General features: G+C 34.9%; 1 protein-coding gene across 3 annotated transcripts in view; it reads left to right on the top strand.

Moving 5' to 3' along the window:
• The window catches only part of ADAM2 (ADAM metallopeptidase domain 2), a 136,899-nt gene that overhangs the window by 67,169 nt on the left and 50,769 nt on the right, over positions 1–18,961 (top strand). For all 3 annotated transcript variants that reach the window (XR_006294637.1, XM_043563591.1, XM_043563596.1), the window contains 2 exons: positions 2,369–2,505; positions 17,112–17,292. Coding sequence is in view for 2 of the 3 variants with exons in the window: in XM_043563591.1 (XP_043419526.1) it covers positions 2,369–2,505; positions 17,112–17,292 (318 nt within the window). In the remaining variant the exon portion in view is untranslated. The remainder of the gene's footprint in view (positions 1–2,368; positions 2,506–17,111; positions 17,293–18,961) is intronic.

The raw sequence follows: 18,961 nt of genomic DNA, 5'->3' as shown, positions 1-18,961 counted from the left end.
TAACCAAATACTTATAAAATATACAAAGCAAACACTGAAAGAGCTATTAGCTCAAATACATTGTATTTGAATAAGTAATTTTTCAAAGCAAAATTTAGAATATTTGAACAATATTAGTAAGCTTTATCTAAAAGACATATATAGAATCTTGGTTCCTAAAGTTAGAAACCAGAAGATTTTACAAAAGCATAAGTAGCAGGCACATTTATAGAAAGTAATCCCATATTTCGCAATAAAGAAAGTCTCAATATCTACTTGCCTGCAGATTTTTTCAGTCTAGTGATTCGCACATGAGAAGCCGTAATAAATGTCAGCTACTGTTAATATTATTTTACAATTGCCCTAAGCAGGTATTATTTGCAAAAAGAAACTTGTCTGCTTAGGTGTAATTTTTTTCCTAAAATATTTTTTAAGACTCCAATGTTCAATGTAATTTTCCTTCTATTACTTTATTTTCAAAACAGAAGTAATCATAACAATATTCTGTAGGAAATTCTCACACTCCCTTCCATACATTTTTCAAATTTTTCAGACTGGTCTGTTATGGACTAAATTGTGACCCCCTAAAATTCGTATGTTGGAGCCCTAACCCCATGTGACTATATTGGGAGAGCTAACCTTTATGGAGATAATTTAAGATTAAAGGAGATCATAAGTGTGAATCCCTAATTAGATAGTGTTCTTATAAAAAGAGGAAGTGACACCAGAGATACCGATCTCTGTACATACACAGAGGAAAAGACATGCAAAAAGGCAGCCATGGAAGAAACCTCACCAGAAACTAACCCTGCTGGTATTTTGATCTTGGACTTCTAATCTTCAGACCTATGAGAAAATAAATTTGTTATTAAGTCACCTACCTGGTATTTTGTAATAGTCAGCCTGAGCTGACTACTTAAAGTCCAACGTGAGACCGTCATAACAGGAGTGTAAAGAAAGGTCATCTCAAAAACTAAACCATGTATCTGATCCTATCACACAATGAAAGGAAAGGTTAAAATATATGCAGATAGAGATGGGGAAAATACATGTATTAAAAAGAGAATAGAGTAACAGTTGCATGGGGAGGGGAGAAGAGACTGCTTTCACACACATGACTAAAGTGACATTTGTGGAAATCATTTTTTTCATCTTACCGAGCTATGAAAGATAACAGGGAACAGGACAGATACAGAATAAGAAACGGTTGTAAAGATACATTGATTGAATAATTGCTAGACCCTTTTCTACAATATCCCCAAAACAAGAAAAACAAGAAAATCTTATAAAACAAGAAAATTTACAGTAATAATATAATGTACTGTTATTTAATAAATCTTATTATTTAAATTCTTGAGATTTAGCAAAATCCTTCCATTTCTTCTCCATTATCTCTCCCCCTCCCTTTTTCTCTCTGAACATGGGTGGCACATTCATCTGTGGTAATTTGTTAAAAGGAACATCTGTCAATGTGTATACAAGGGGTAGGAACTTAGGGCTAGTAACACGAAAATTTAACTGTCACCCAGACTTGAAGGAAAGGGCAATGCCATTTTACTAGGGTCACAGACAGAAGGTAGATGTCTCCACTGAAGGATCCAGACAGTTATAGGCACCCTGGCAATGATGGTAATAAATACCTTGCTCTTTTCTCAGCCTGTTCCCCTCTTTAGAGCAAATCAAGGTAAAAGAAACCCTTTAACATAATTCATTGGTATCACCTCCTGGGCTAGAGAGCAAGGTGGAACATGCTGGAAAGTTGATTTAGAGAGACAAACAGAAGATACCAAAATCTATTCCTAGAAACCAATCTTGAAGTATATTCAACATAATGCTGTTAGATATATCTGAAAGGATAGTGTGATTTTTGGATTTTTCTCAAGCTTCATACATTTTAGTACGGTCAAAATATACTATGATAAGCATCTTACATTTGCAAAAACAAAAATAATAAAGATATTTTAGTTTTGAAAATAAAGTTTAAACACTTGGTAAGTCAGCATTCTTATTATCAGTCATTATTTACCCTAATTTAATGGATTAATTTATGATTTTTTAAATGTATGAGTCACCTAAAATATCATCCCCAAATAATTAAAATATAAGTGAACATAACCGGTTAATAATTTGACACTGTATGTTTGTATCTAAAGATCTTATTTTGTGAATATAAATATGACTATAACTATTGTTATTATAATTAATAAGTTACTGAGGCAATATTTTTCTTAATAATGGTACTTGTAACACGTTACCAATATAGATGGCACATCTGTGGTTATCATATTAGATGATGCTATTCAATTTTATTGACTATTTTTAATAATTACATTGTTTCCTAGGTAAATGGATTATCTTCTGAAATGTACATGTATGTTCTTTTTTCCAGCATCCCAGAACCATAAGTCTGGAATCACTTGCAGTTATTATAGCTCAATTACTGAGCCTTAGTATGGGAATAGCTTATGATGACATTAACAAATGCCAGTGCTCAGGAGCTGTCTGCATAATGAACCCAGAAGCAATGTAAGATGCTTTACTTTTACATGCTTTATCTACATAGTTTATATAAAAATAAGCCTGGTGTACTTAGTTTAAGAAAGTCTAGGCTGCTAAAATAATTCATAATGGTCAAATATAAGCTGTGTCCAATGATTCCCAAGTAAAAATATGTATTCCAATGCCCACACTGCATATCTACCTCACTGTCACTTGTATCCTGATATGACAATTGCTGTGTCATGTGCTCTAACTCTAGATTTATCGCTATGCCATTTGCACAATTTTATAATCTAATGCATAACTTGGTGAGCCAAATATAGGCTTGGGATCACTGTACAAGAATGATTTATTAGTTTGGACTTATCTGCATGTGTCCCTTTCATTCTGCCCTCACTTAGCCTGAACTCTTGGCATCTCCTGATTTCAAAGATGCTGTTAATCAGCTTTTTCCTTTTCACTAGAGAAGGCCTTTTTGCAGTATGCTTCCCAAGCCTCAAAGGCATAGTGAATTTGTTGTTATCATCATTATTCTTAGAGTACAATGGTGAGATTTTATAGAATTAGGACCATGTAGGGGATTTAGGGAAACCATCATCCAGCCAGTGACTAGAGCCAGCCTCTTATCTTTCTGAAGGACAATTCTCATAACCATTTTCTCCTTCTCATATGTCTTAGAAAATCAAGCACCATTGCTGACAGCGGCAAAATTGATAACATCACAATCTCTCCATTCCCTAACTTCTGCTTCCACAATCATTTCCTAGGAAATGATTACTCAAATTTTTTATCTCAGGCTCTGATTTGGCAGGCACTCATGAAAACAGTTGTCCCAGAAGGGGCTATAGAAGAGCATTATCAACAATAGTCAAATTATGTGAAGAGTCCAAATATCTATTGACTAATGAATGGATAAAGAATATGTGGTATATATACACAGTGGTATATATATATATATATATATATATATATATATACACACACACACACACACACACACACAATGGAATGTAATTCAGCAAACAAAAAGAATAAAATCTTGCCATTTGCCACTATGTGTATGGAGCTAGAATGTATTATGCCACGTGAAATAAATCGGTCAGAGAAAGACAAATACCATATGATTTCACTCATATGTGGAATTTAATAAACAAAACAGATGGCCATAGGGGAAAAAATAGAGGCAAACCATAAAACAGACTCTTAACTATAGAGAACAAACTGAGGTTTGCTGGAGGAGTGGTGAGTGGGGGAGGGGGGGTGGATAAAATGGTGATGGGTGTTATGGAGGGCACTTGTGAGCACTGGATATTATATGTACATGATGAATCATTAAATTCTAACCCTGAAAACAATATTACATTATATGCTAAGTAACTAGAATTTAAATAAAAATTTGTAACAAAAATAAGAAGGGACTATAGAAAACAAGGCTTTTTGAAATGATTGTGAACCTGGAACAATCCATGATTTGATGACAACAAGGATAACTTTAACGGGTATAGAGAGGTATAACAGTTATGCAGAGAGAGGGCACTGCAGATCCATGCTGTGATGCAAGATGTTTGTTCTTTTGCACTTAAGATCATTAAGACACAATAAAAAATAAAGATATTTATGATAGATTAGATTAGTTCCATGTGGAATTTCAGATAAGTATCATAGAAGATACGTAGTGCCATCTCCTAGAGTTCTTTGCAGCTGAACCCTAGTGGAGTTGAGCATGCATACAGAGACCAATAAGTGAGTATGTTACTAAAATTGATTATTATCACAATAATTTGGGTATTTGCAGGTCTATATAATTAAATAGTGGGCCTATTAATATGTCTAATGACCAAAATAGCATATCTGGTAGCTAACTAAAAATATCCAGACAGTGTAAGTAAATAATATGAGTAGAAATCCCAGAGCTCCATGTCACCTATATCTATTGCACCAATGTTTCTCAATCATTTCACATCAATGGCACATGGGGGTTCCCTAAAACTGTCTATAAATGAAGAAAAACCTGTCTTATTTCAATTCAAGAACAGGGCCTTTCAATATGTTAGGTGGAATCCTTTTTTGAAAAAAAAAATCACTATTCATACTATTCTCCAATTAGATTAAGACCCTCACAGTGAGCATATGCATAAAATACATTTAGCTTTCTATTTTGTATTAGAGACGTGCCACAGGTTGGGATCTACATGGTCTCAGCAATGGCAAATAGTATTTGGTCAAGGATATGGATACTACAAGCTTGGACATTTAGAGACAAGAAAGTGTGGGGAAGAGGAAAGCAAGTAAGCACAAAGTATGCAGATCTTTATATCTATCTTAGGTTCAAGTCCCACAAGAAGCACTTAATGACCAAGTCAACACTTTAAAATTCGTGAATGCCAATCAGCTTCTTCCCTAGGCAAAAGAGGCCCTAAAATAAAGGTAATCACCTCTTTAGTGGGGCAGCCTTCAACCACTTCATTGGAACACCAGCTCCCTGACCCTCTAAGGACAAACCCATTAAATCTGTACGCTTCTTTGTGGTCCCAGCAGATTGGAGCCACAATTCCTATCTCAATACAACAGACTTATGTTGATTTTTCCTCATTCTCTTTCTCTTGATTCCTACTCCTTTAATCCTGTTTCCTAGTGTCATGTCTCAAATTTCCTGCAATCAAGTTCATGCCTTTTTGTTTTTGTTTTTCTGGTTCATCTTAAAGACAGATGATATTGTATGTACTTCATATTGATAATGCTGAACATTGCCCATTAAATATTTATCTTTGATTGCATTATGGTTTTTAAAATAATGATACATTGCTTGTGATACCAGCTGCAATGATCATTATGATTTACAATGGTGAGGAAATGATAGGAAGGACTGGAAGATCTGAACTATTAATAGCTCCTTGGAGCCTCCAACTCCTCCTAAATATTGTTAAAGCATTTTTTGTTCAATTTTGAAAGTAGTTTATTTTGTTGAGATGCCTGAATTATTCTCATCATGGGTAGAATTCTTCAAAATGCAGTGTTTCTTCCATTTTTTTTCCTGCGGGGAAATTATTAGGTGTAAATAGGTTGGTATTTACTATTTTTTCTAATTGCACCTCTTTATATGACTATAAAATTTCCAATTTTTTTGTGACAAGTATATAGAAATTAAAAAAAAAATTTTTTTTTCAACGTTTATTTATTTTTGGGACAGAGAGAGACAGAGCATGAACGGGGGAGGGGCAGAGAGAGGGAGACACAGAATCGGAAACAGGCTCCAGGCTCTGAGCCATCAGCTCAGCGCAGTGCCTGACGCAGGGCTCGAACTCACGGACCGCGAGATCGTGACCTGGCTGAAGTCGGACGCTTAACCGACTGTGCCACCCAGGCGCCCCAAGTATATAGAAATTTTATTGATTACATTGAATTTGTTTACTAAAGATTTGCTAAATTAATTTATTAGTTCTGGGATTTTAATTTAGCTTTATTGGAATTTTATACATGTATAATCATATATTATATATACAATTTTATGTTTTTTTAAATCTTTATATTTTTTTCAATTCCTATTTTTTGCCTTACAACAGTGATAAGGACCTCTAATACAATGTAACATAGAAATGGAACATGTGGCTATTTTTGTTGTGCTTCTAATTTAAGGGCAAAATCTTTCATCTTTCACCATTAAATAGGTTAGCTGAAAGTTTTTCATAGAGGCTTTTAATCAGACTGAGGAAGTCGGTTTTTTAGCCCTTGTTTGCCAGAGTTCCAATCATGAATAGATTTCATTATATATTAAGATGTTTATGTGTTATTGTTGATTTTACTTTTTTTCAGTTATGTTTCAGTTGATACATTTTATTGATCTTCAATTGTTGCAATAACTTGTCTTCCTAGGATGAACCACATTTCGATACGATGCATAATCCCTTTTATGCATTTGTCCTACTTGTTGCTGGATTTCTCTCCTAACACGTTTCTATATTTATGAAGAATATTGGGCTTTAGGTTGTTTTCTCTTGTAATTATTTTGACTTGTTTCATTATCAGGGTAACATTAGACTCATAAAATTTCCTAAAAGTAATTTGGCAAAATTGATATTAATTCTTCACAAGTTATCTGATAGAAATTCACCAGTGAAGCCATATGGAATTAGAATTCTCTTTTTGGAAAGCTATTTAATAATTAATTTTTAAAAGATGAGGATCTTTATATTCAGATTATAAAAAATATTTCCTTGAAATTAGTCATAAGTTTCTATAATCATTTGTTTTTAAAAAGTTAATTTATTTTTAAATGCAGCATAGCTAACATACAGTATTCTATTAGTATCAAGTTTACAATTTAGTGATTCAGCAATTCTGTATAACACTCAGTGCTCATCATGAAAGAACACTCTTTAATCCCCATCACCTATTTCACTGACCCCTCCACCCAACCCACTTCCCCTCTGTAACCATCAGTTTATTCTCGATAGTTAAGAGTTTGTTTTTTGGTTTGTCTCTCTCTCTTTTTTTCCCTTTGCTCATTTGTTTGTTTCTGAAATTTTACATCTGAGTGAAATCATATGGCATTTGTCCTTCTCTGACTTATTTCAGTTAGGATAATATACTCTAGCTCCATCTATGCCATTGCAAATGGCAAGATTTCATTCTTTTCTATGGCCAAATAATATTCCATTGTATAACTATACCACATCTTCTTTGTCCATTCATCAATTAAGGGGAACTTGGTCTGCTTCCATTATTTGGATATTGCTGCTGTAAATTTAGGGGTGCATTGTCTCTTTGAATTAGTGTTTTTGTATTTTGGGAAGTAAATAGTAGTGCAATTACTGTATCATAGGGTAGCTCTAGTTTAAACTTCCTGAGGAATCTCTATACTGTTTTCCTCAGCGGCTGCACCAGTTTGTATTCCCACTAAAACTGCAAGAGTTCCTTTTTCTCCATATTCTCACCAACACTTATTGTGTCTTGTGTTTTTGATTTTAGCCATTCTGACAGGTGTGAGATGATACTTTGCTGTGGCTTTGATTTTCATTTTCCTGATAATGAGTGATGTATCTTTTCATGTATCTGTTGGTCATCTGGATATCTTTGTCAGAGATATGGCTGTCCATGTCTTCTGCTGATTTTTAATTGGGTTATTTGTTTTTTGGGTGTTGAATATTTTAAGTTCCTTATATATTACAGATACTAACCCTTTTATTGGATATGTCATTTGCAAATATTCTCTCCCATTCTGTAGGTTGCCTTTTAATTTTGTTGATTGTTTCCTTTGCACGATCATTTTATTTTGAAATAGTCCCAATAGTTTATTTTTGCTTTTATTTCATTTGTCTCAGAGACATATCTAGAAAAATGTTGCTATGGCTGATATCAGAGACATTTCTGCCTTTGTTGTTTTCTAGAATTGTTATAGTTTCAGGTATCACATTGAAATCCTGAATCCATTTTGAGTTTATTTTTGTGTATGGTGTGAGAAAATGGTCTGAGTTCATTCTTCTGCATGTTGCTGTCCAGTTTTCCCAGCACCATTTGTTGAAGAGACTGTCTTTTTCCCATTGGATATTCTTCTCTCCTTTGTAAAAGATTAATTGACCATACAATTGTGGGTTTATTTCTGGTTTTCCATTCTGTTCTATTTTTCTATGAATCTATTTTTGTGCTAGTACCATACTGTTTTGATGATTACAGGTTTGTAATATAACTTGAAGTCTGCACTTGTGCTGCCTCCAGCTTTCCCTTTGTTTTTCAAACTTGCTTTGGCTATTCGGGGTCTTTTGTGGTTCCATAAAAATTTTAGGATTGTTTCTTCTAGTTCTGTGAAAAATGTTGGTATTTTGATAGAAATTGCATTAAATGTGTAGATTGCATTAGCTAGTCTAAACATTTTATCAAAATTTGTTTTTCTAATCCATGAGCATGGAATGTCTTTCTATTTCTTGTGTGTCATCTTCACTTTCTTTCATCAGTGTTTTATAATTTTTAGAGTACACGTATTTTACCACTTTGGTTAGGTTTATTTCTAGGTATCCAATTATAAAGTGCAATTGTAATTGGGACTATTACTTTTTTTCTTTTTTTTAATATGAGCTTTATAATCAAATTGGTTTCCATACAACACCCAGTGCTCATCCCAACAGATGCCCTCCTCAATACTCATCATCCACCCACCCCTCCCTCCCACCCCCCATCAACCCTCAGTTTGTTCTCAGTTTTTAAGAGTCTCTTATGGTTTGGTTCTCTCCCTCTCTAACCTTTTTTTTTCCTTCCCCTGCCCCATGGTCTTCTGTTAAGTTTCTCAGGATCCACATAAGAGTGAAAACATATGGTATCTGTCTTTCTCTGTATGGCTTATTTCACTTAGCATAACACCCTCCAGTTCCATCCACCCTACTACAAAAGGCCATATTTCATTCTTTCTCATTGCCACGTAGTATTCCATTGTGTATATAAACCACAATTTCTTTATCCATTCATCAGTTGATGGACATTTAGGCTCTTTCCATAATTTGGCTATTGTTGAAAGTGCTGCTCTAAATACTGGGGTACAAGCACCCCTATGCATCAGCACTCCTGTATTCCTTGGGTAAATTCCTAACAGTGTTATTGCTGGGTCATAGGGTAGATCTATTTTTAATTTTTTGAGGAACCTCTACACTGTTTTCCAGAGTGGCTGCACCAGTTTGCATTCCCACCAACAGTGCAAGAGGGTTCCCATTTTTCCACATCCTCTCCAGCATCTATAGTCTCCTGATTTGTTCATTTTAGCCACTCTGACAGGGATGAGGTGGTATCTGAGTGTGGTTTTGATTTGTATTTCCCTGATGAGGAGCGACGTTGAGCATCTTTTCATGTGCCTATTGGCCATCTGGATGTCTTCTTTAGAGAAGTGTCTATTCATGTTTTCTGCCCTTTTCTTCACTGGATTATTTGTTTCTCAGGTGTGGAGTTTAGTGAGTCCTTTATAGATTTTGGATACTAGCCCTTTGTTCGATATGTCATTTGCAAATATCTTTTCCCATTCCATTGGTTGCCTTTTAGTTTTGTTGATTGTTTCCTTTGCAGTACAAAATCTTTTCATTTTCATGAGGTCCCAATAGTTCATTTTTGCTTTTACTTCCCTTGCCTTTGAGGATGTGTCAGGTAAGAAATTTCTGTGGCTGAGGACAGAGAGGTTTTTTCCTGCTTTCTCTCTAAGGTTTTGATGGTTTTCTGTCTCACATTCAGGTGCTTCATCCGTTTTGAGTTTATTTTTGTGAATGGTGTAATAAAGTGGTCTAGTTTTATTCTTCTGCATGTTGCTGTCTGGTTCTCCCAGCACCATTTGTTAAAGAGACTGCCTTTTTCCATTGGATATTCTTTACTGCTTTGTCAAAGATTAATTGGGCATAATTTTGTGGGTCCAACTCTGGAGTCTCTATTCTATTCCATTGGTCTTTGTGTCTGTTTTTTGTGCCATGGTACATATGGTACATATATGTCTTGATGATCACACCTTTGTACTAGAGGCTAAAGTATGGGATTGTGATGCCTCCTGCTTTGGTCTTCTTTAATATTACTTAGGGTATTCAGGGTCTTTTGTGGTTCCATACAAATCTTAGGATTGCTTGTTCCAGCTTTGAGATGAATGCTGGTGCAATTTTGATTGGGATTACATTGAATGTGTAGATAGCTTTGGGTTGTATTGACATTTTAACAATATTTATTCTTCCAATCGATGAACACAGAATGTTTTTCCATTTCTTTATATCTTCTTCAATTTCCTTCATAAGCTTTCTATAGTTTTCAGCATACAGATCTTTTACATCTCTGGTTAGGTTTATTCCTAGGTATTTTATGACTCTTGGTGCAATTGTGAATGGGATCAGTTTCTTTGTTTGTCCTTCTGTTGCTTCATTATTAGTGTATAAGAATGCAACTGATTTCTGTACACTAATTTTGTATCCTGCGACTTTGCTGAATTCATGTATCAGTTCTAGTAGATTTTTGGTGGAGTCTTTAGGGTTTTCCATGTACACTATCATGTCATCTGCAAAAAGTGAAAGCTTAACTTCATCTTTGCCAATTTTGATGCCTTTGATTTCCTTTTGTTGTCTGATTGCTGATGCTAGAACTTCCAACACTATGTTAAACAGCAGCGAGAGTGGACATCCCTGTCGTGTTCCCGATCTCAGGGAGAAAGCTCTCAGTTTTTCCTCACTGAGGATGATGTTAGCTGTGGGCTTTTCATAAATGGCTTTTATGATGTTTAAGTATGTTCCTTCTATACCGACTTTCTTAAGAGTTTTTGCTAAGAAAGGCTGCTGAATTTTGTCAAATGCTTTTTCTGCATAGATTGACAGGATCATATGGTTCTTTGCTTTTCTTTTATTAATGTGATGTATCACATTGATTGATTTCCAAATGTTGAACCAGCCCTGCAGCCCAGGAATGAATCCCACTTGATCATGGTGAATAATTCTTTTTATACTGTTGCATTCGATTTGCTAGTATCTTGAGAATTTTTGCATCCATATTCATCAGGGATATTGGCCTGTAGTTTTCTTTTTTTACTGGGTCTCTGTCTGGTTTAGGAATCAAAGTAATGTTGGCTTCATAGAATGAGTCTGGAAGTTCTCCTTCCCTTTCTATTTTTTGGAAAGGCTTGAGGAGGATAAGTAATATCTCTGCTTTAAATGTCTGGTAGAATTCCCCTGGGAAGCCATCTGGTCCTGGACTCTTATTTGTTGGGAGATTTTGATGACTGATTCAATTTTTTCGCTGGTTATGGGTCTGTTCAAGTTTTCTATTTCTTCTTGTTTGAATTTTGGAAGTGTGTGGTGCTTAGGAATTGGTCCATTTCTTCCAGGTTGTCCAGTTTGTTGGCATATACTTTTCATAGTATTCCTTGATAACTGCTTGTATTTCTGAGAGATTGGTTGTAATAATTCCATATTCATTCATGATTTTATCTATTTGGGTCAACTCCCTTTTCTTTTTGAGAAGCCTGGCTAGAGGTTTATCAATTTTGTTTATTTTTCAAAACACCAACTCTTGGTTTCATTGATCTGCTCTACAGGTTTTTTTAGATTCTATATTGTTTATTTCTGCTCTGATCTTTATTATTTCTCCTCTTCTGCTGGGTTTGGGGTGCCTTTGATGTTCTGCTTCTATTTTCTTTAGGTGTGCTGTTAGATTTTGTATTTGGGATTTTTCTTGTTTCTTGAGATAGGCCTGAATTGCAATGTATTTTCCTCTCAGGACTGCCTTCACTGCATCCCAAAGCATTTGGATTGTTGTATTTTTATTTTCATTTATTTCCATATAATTTTTAATTTCTTCTCTAAATTTCTGGTTGGCCCATTCATTCTTTAAAAGGGTGTTCTTTAACCTCCATGCTTTTGGAGGTTTTCCAGACCTTTTCCTGTGGTTGATTTCAAGTTTCATAGCATTGTGGTCTGAAAGTATGCATGGTATGATCTCAATTCTTGTATACCTATGAAGGGCTGTTTTGTGACCCAGTATGTGATCTATCTTGGAGAATGTTCCATGTGCACTCAAGAAGAAAGTATATTCTGTTGCTTTGGGATGCAGAGTTCTAAATATATCTGTCAAGTCCATCTGATCCAATGGATCATTGAGGGCCCGTGTTACTTTATTGACCGTGTGTCTGGATGATCTATCCATTTCTGTAAGTGGAGTTTTAAAATCCCCTGCAATTTACTACATTCTTATCAATAAGGTTGCTTATGTTTGTGAGTAATTGTTTTATATATTTGGGGGCTCCTGTATTCGGCGCAATTTATAATTTATAACATTTATAATTTATAACATTTATAATTTATAACATTTATAATTGTTAGCTCTTCCTGATGGATAGACCCTGTGATTATTATATAATGCCCTTCTTTATCTCTTGTTACAGCCTTTAATTTAAAGTCGAGTTTGTGTGATATAAGTATGGCTACCCAGCTTTCTTTTGACTTCCAGTGGCATGATAGTTTTCCATCCCCTCACTCTCAATCTGAAGGTGTCCTCAGGTCTAAAATGAGTCTCTTGTAGACAGCAAATAGATGGGTCTTATTTTTTTATCCATTCTGATACCCTATGTCTTTCGGTTGGAGCATTTAGGGCATGTACATTCATGTTATTTTTGAAAGATATGGGTTTAGAGACATTGTGTTATCTATAGTTTTCATGCTTGTAGTGATGTCTCTGGTATTTTGTGGTCCTTGCAACATTTCACTCACAGAGTCCCCGTTAGGATCTCTTGTAGGGCTGGTTTAGTGGTGATGAATTCCTTCAGTTTTTGTTTGTTTGGGAAAACCTTTATCTCTCCTTCCTTCTGACAGACAGACTTGCTGAATAAAAGATTCTTTGCTGCATATTTTTTTCTGTTCATCACATTGAAGATTTCCTGCCATTCCTTTCTGGCTTGCCAAGTTTCAATAGATCAGTCTGCCACTAGTCTTATGGATCTCCCTTTGTAGGTTAGAGCCTGTTTTTCCCTAGCTGCTTTTAGAATTTTCTCTTTACCCTTGTATTTTGCCAGTTTCACTATGATATTTCGTGCAGAAGATTGCTTCAAGTTATGTCTGAAGGGAGTTGTCTGTGCCTCTTGGATTTCCATGCCTGTTTCCTTCCCCAGATCAGGGATGTTCTCAGCTATGATTTGTTCAAGTATACCTTCAGCCCCTATCTCTCTCTCTTCTTCTTCTGGAATTCCTATGATAGGGGTATTGTTCCATTTGATTGCATCACTAGTTCTCTAATTCTCCCCTCATACTCCTGGATTTTTTTATCTCTCTTTTTCTCAGCTTCCTCTTTTTCCATAATTTTATCTTCTAATTCACCTATTCTCTTCTCTGCCTCTTCAATCCGTGCTATGGCCCCCTCCATTTTATTTTGAACCTCATTTCTAGTATTTTTCAGCTCCTTATAACGATTTCTTAGCCCCTTGATATCTGTAGCAATAGATTCTCTACTTTCCTCTATGCTTTTTTCAAGCCCAGCGATTAATTTTATGACTGTTATTCTAAATTCTTGTTCAGTTATATTGCTTAAATCATTTTTGATCAATTCATTAGCTGTCACTACTTCCTGGAGTTTCTTTTGAGGAGAGTTCTTCCATTTCTTCATTTCTGGTAGTCCCTGCAGTTTCTCCAAACTGCAGGGCACTTCCCCTGTGCTGTCCAGAGTAACTTGTGTTGTTGGGTGGGGCCACAGTCAGACCCAATGTCTGCCCCAGCCCACTGCTGGGGTCACAGTCAGATTGGTGTGTACCTTATCTTCCCTTCTCCCAGGGGCAGGACTCACTGTGGAGTGGTGTGGCCCCTGTCTGGGCTACTTGCACACTGCCAGGCTTGTGGTGCTGCTTCTATGGGATCTGGTGTATTAGCTGGGGTGGATCCGTAAGGTGTACAGGGGTGGAAGGGGTAGGCTTAGCTCGCTTTGCCATCGGTGGTCCCATGCAGGAGGGGACCTGCAGCCCCAGGAGTGAGGCTGACCCGGCAGAGGGATGGATCCACAGAAACACAGCGTTGGGTGTATGGGGATTCATTTTCCTCTATGTGGATCCCCTGGTGGTTTCTTTTCTCAGAGCCTCTTTCCTGTGGGCAGCTCTCAACCACCATTTATGTCCTTCCTAACCTCTCTGGTATGACTTATTCTCTATATTTATTTGTGGATTTTATTCTGCCAGGCTTTGGATTGATCTCTGGTTTCTTACTGGGATGTGAGTGATATCCAGTTGTAAACATGGGATGGAGTGAGCTTAGGGTCCTCCTACTTTGCCATCTTCACAAACCTAAATTCCACTTATTTTTTTTTAAGTCACTGGGGTCTCTAGTGATATTACTTCTTTTATGTCTTGTATAATTTGTTATTTTATTTTCTCTTTTTTTTCTCAATCTCTCTAACTTGGGCTTTATCAAATTAATTGATTTTTAAGGCTATATTTTAATTTTATTGACTCTTTATCATCACTTGTCCAATTTCTTTTCTTAACTTTATGCATACTTTGGGGTAAACTAGATTTTTTTGTTTATTTTAATTTATTTTGAGAAAGACTGAGAGAGAGAGAGAATGTGAGTAGAGGAGGGGTGCAGAGAGAGAGGGACAGAGAGAATTCACAGGCTCTGTGATCATAGCAATGTGAGGCTGAATCTCACGACCATGAGATCATGACCTGAACTGAAATCAAGAGTCGGTTGCTAAACTGACTGAGCCATCCAGGTGCCCCTCCCCTAGATTTTTAATGTGAAAACTCAAATATTTTATTTTAAACTTTTTTTCTTTTTGTGTAAGCCCTTTAAAGCTGTACATTTCAGTCTAACCACAGCTTCTATTGCATATCATACATGTTGATATTTTGTGTTTCTTTTTCATTTAGTTAAAATATTTTTATTTTCTTTGTAATTCCTTTTGTCTAGCAGATTGTTTTAGAAGTATTTCAGTTGCTTTTCAAATATTCGTGGATCATCTAGATGCCTTTTTATTATTTATTTCTGATTTAATATTTATTGTTTTTGGATGTACATATTTTGAAATTTATTGAGACTTATTTAATGATAGTAATTATTTTTATCTTTTGTTTTCCATTTTTGCTTGATTATCTCTATGCTGTACAAACTTCACAGTAAGAGAATGTGTTGAAGTGTTGTATTTGTTTTTAGTTACTAATTGAAGTGCCTCTAATAATTTCCTCAATGTTATATTAGAAGACAGATTTTATCAAATTTTTTTCTAATGAGTGTTGCTTCTTCTAAAAAATGCAAATATTGAACACATGTTTTGCTTATGGATTAAGCAAAAGATGATCTATTCTAGTACCATCCACCTCAATGTAATGAGAACATTGCATCCTGCTGTCAATGCTTTGCAATATTATGGTAAGAAAATAAATGTTTGAAATGTCATTAAAACAGCAATATCCTGATTGATATCTGTATTTATTGGGATGGAATCTGTTTTTAGATTTAAATGTAAGTTCAGAAACCCTGAAGTAATAACAGCTTAAATCAAGGATAAGTTATTTTTATTTTGGGAAATTAGAATTCTATTAATTGCATGACATTTCACAGTAAAATTTTACATTGATTTCTACACTGTGACTTTCATATCCAGGATCATCTCATAGTTCATAATGGAAGCTTTGACTACAATAGTTAACCAAAATTATAGTCACCAATAGAATAAAAACCTGGCTGTCAACATTACTTTCTATAATTTAAATTTATGGTTTTGTTTTAGGCCAATTATCTGACCTTTATATAGATGTTAGACTAATTTTACAAAAGGCTAAGAAATGTAGACACTACACAAGGAAGCCTTGTATTTGACTGAAAACCAGAAGCTCAATTATCAAGGAAGAATGAGAGAATGGAGAATGAGAACATCCAGCAAGTGTTTGCTAAGACTCAAGCTTCAAATTAATTGTCTAGTTGGATATAATTATGACTGATATTTTCTTTCTAATGTCAACACTAATTTATACCCAGAAGTGTATCCCTTATAAACGAGTTCACACAGAGTAAACACATCTTACATTGCCTAGTTTTTAGTAATGTTCTATCATTTCTCTTTTTGGTTTTTGGTATTTAGATAGAAATCATCAGAATTTTTGGCAATGTAATAATAAATCAATTATTTGTGGTTATTCTAATGGTAGAGTATGTTCAATAGGGTGTGACCTCCAAAAAATTTAAAAACCCTAATTTTTCCATGATCCTCATGTAAATAATATTTCCCTGTGATAGTCCGAAGGACTAGGGTTTGAGTCTATTGTTGTAAAATCCAATAAGTTCATATTAGCTATATCTGTCATCAAATTATAAATCTTTATGAATATAACTTTTTCATGTATTAATACTATTCAGAATAATAAAAGTCATAATGCAACATCAACAAAAGAATGTACTATTTACAACAGATAGTTTATTCCATGGACTCATTTATTTAAAAAAAATATATATATATGTGCTATATATGTGCTAGAGAACAAAATAGTTGGAATGCCTTTTCTCTGGAGCTAAAAAACTAGTAGGGGAAGACAATGAGTAAATAATTAAATAAATAATAGTTTGGTTGTTAATAAATATTAAAGAATAATAAGTGTCACTAAAAGAATAAAGATGTAAGGGGATGGTATTTTAGATGTAGGTTTAGAAATGTTATCTCTGAGTAAAAAGTTGGTATTGGACTCTTGAGTTTAGGTGATATATTAGGGCTATAGGCACCAATATCTGAGGTGTCAGGTATAGGTGTTATTCAAAATACGTACTTCAGGATTACCTATGAATGAATATAGATAAAGAAGTGAAAAGCTCAATCTCTTTTGTTAATACAGGATATTATAATATTTAGGGACCATGAAAGGAAAAGGAAGCAACAAATGAAACAGAGTATTTTGTGAGGTAGGAAATGTAAGAGAAAAAAATGTCATGAGTGAGTGTAATATAAGAACCAATAAAATTCCATCATTTATTGCTAACTAAATATTTAATATAAATTCTTGCACAATTGACTTCCCTTGTACCGAAAATAAAATTTTGACACTAACAAAACTGAGCATTTTGACTGTTGTGGAATACTATTAAATAGCTTTATTCCAAGTCTAGGCAATTTATGAAGTAATACTTAACATAAAAATTTGAAGTTTGACGTATGTTTAGTCATTCCAGTGGTGTGAAGATCTTTAGTAACTGCAGCATGGAGGATTTTGCAACTTTTATTTCAAATCCAAAGTCCCAATGTCTTCAAAATCAGCCACACTTAGATCCATCATACAAATCTGTGGTTTGTGGTAATGGACAAGTGGAACAAGGAGAACAGTGTGACTGTGGGGATGCAGAGGTTAGTACTACTTTGGAAGATATGTGTGAAAAATTATAAATAAATTTTTATACTGCCATTTTCCCTAGGGAATCAAAATCACTTTTCTGAAAAAAAGTTAAAAAGGCATATAGAAATTTTAATAAACTGATAAGTGCACTTATATATCAGTATATGGATTCAGTGGTTCATAGATTATCCTTACAGATGATTTTCAAGATCATTAATTCTGTAACTATGTTGGCCTAGGTTTTCACTTTCCCTCTTGAGTGTGTTCTTCCCTAGTATAAGAATACCTTAGAGCTTTGTGGATTTTGTTCCAGACAACCAGAACAAAGTGAATATCACAATAAAGTAAATAAAATGATCCTTTTTGTTTCCCAGTACATACAATTATATGCTTATATTATCCTATAGTCTACTAAGTGTGAAATAGAATTATGTCTGAAAAAACAAGGTACGTGTCTTAAAAATACCTTATCCCTGAAGAATGCTTTCAGCAAGTCATAATCTCGCCGTAATGCTGATGGCTGCTGACTGATCAAGGTGGTGGTTGTTGAAGGTTGGAGTGTCTGTGGCAGTTTCTAAAATACGATGGCAATGAACCTGCCTGCATTCATTGGCTCTTTTATGAATAGTTTCTCTGTAAGCATGTGGTGGTGTTTGAAAGCATTTTCCCCCCAGTAGAACTTCTTTCATATTGGGGTCAATCATCTCAAACTTTGCTGCTGTTTAATCAACTAAAAGTATATAATCTAAATCTTTGGTTGTCATTTTAATAATCTTCACAGCATCTTCAGTGGGAATAAATTCCATCTCAAGAAACCACTTTCTTTGCTTAGCCATTAGAAGGAACTCCTCATCTGTCGAAGTTTTATCGTGAGATTTCAGTGATTCAGTCACATCTTCAGGCTTCATTGCCAATTATAGTTTTCTTTCTATTTCCATCACATGTGTAATTACTTCCTACACTGAAGCCTTGACCCCCTCAAAGCTATTCATGAAAATTGGAATTAACTTGTTCCAAACTCCTGTTAATGTTGGTATTTTGACCTTTTCCCATAAATCATGAATGCTTTTTATGGCATCTAGTATAGTGAGTCCTTTCCAGAAAGTTTTCAACTTACTTTGGTCAGGTCTGTTAGAAAAATCACTATCTATCGCAATTATAGACTTTAATCAATGGGCTAGAAAATGGATGTTGTGTTAGTAATCTTAAAACAACATTAGTCTCCTTGTACCTCCCCATCAGAACTCTTGGGTCACCAGGAACATTGTCAATGAGCAGTAATATTTTGAAAGGATTCTTTTTTCTGAGCTGTGTTTCTCAACAGTGGTCTTAAAATATTAACTAAGCCATGTTGTAAACAGATGTGCTGTCATCCAGACTTTGTTGTTCCATTTATCGGGCACAGGCAGAGTAGATTTAGCATAATTTTTAAGAGCCCTAGAATTTTTGAAATGGTAAATGAGTATTGCCTTCAACTAAATGTCATAGATGCATTAGCCCCCAACAAGAGTCACCCAGTCCTTTGAAGCTTTGAAGCCAGATATTACCTTCTCCTCCCTATCTATGAAAATGACATCTTTCAATGGAAGACTATTTTGTCTACATTGAAAATGTGTTGTTTAGTGTAGCCACCGTCATTAATTATCTTAGCTACATCTAAATAACTTGCTACAGCTTTTA

Source organism: Prionailurus bengalensis, chromosome B1 (genome assembly GCF_016509475.1).
Source record: "Prionailurus bengalensis isolate Pbe53 chromosome B1, Fcat_Pben_1.1_paternal_pri, whole genome shotgun sequence".
NCBI lineage: Eukaryota > Metazoa > Chordata > Mammalia > Carnivora > Felidae > Prionailurus > Prionailurus bengalensis.
This window is presented reverse-complemented; position numbering and strand designations above follow the sequence as displayed.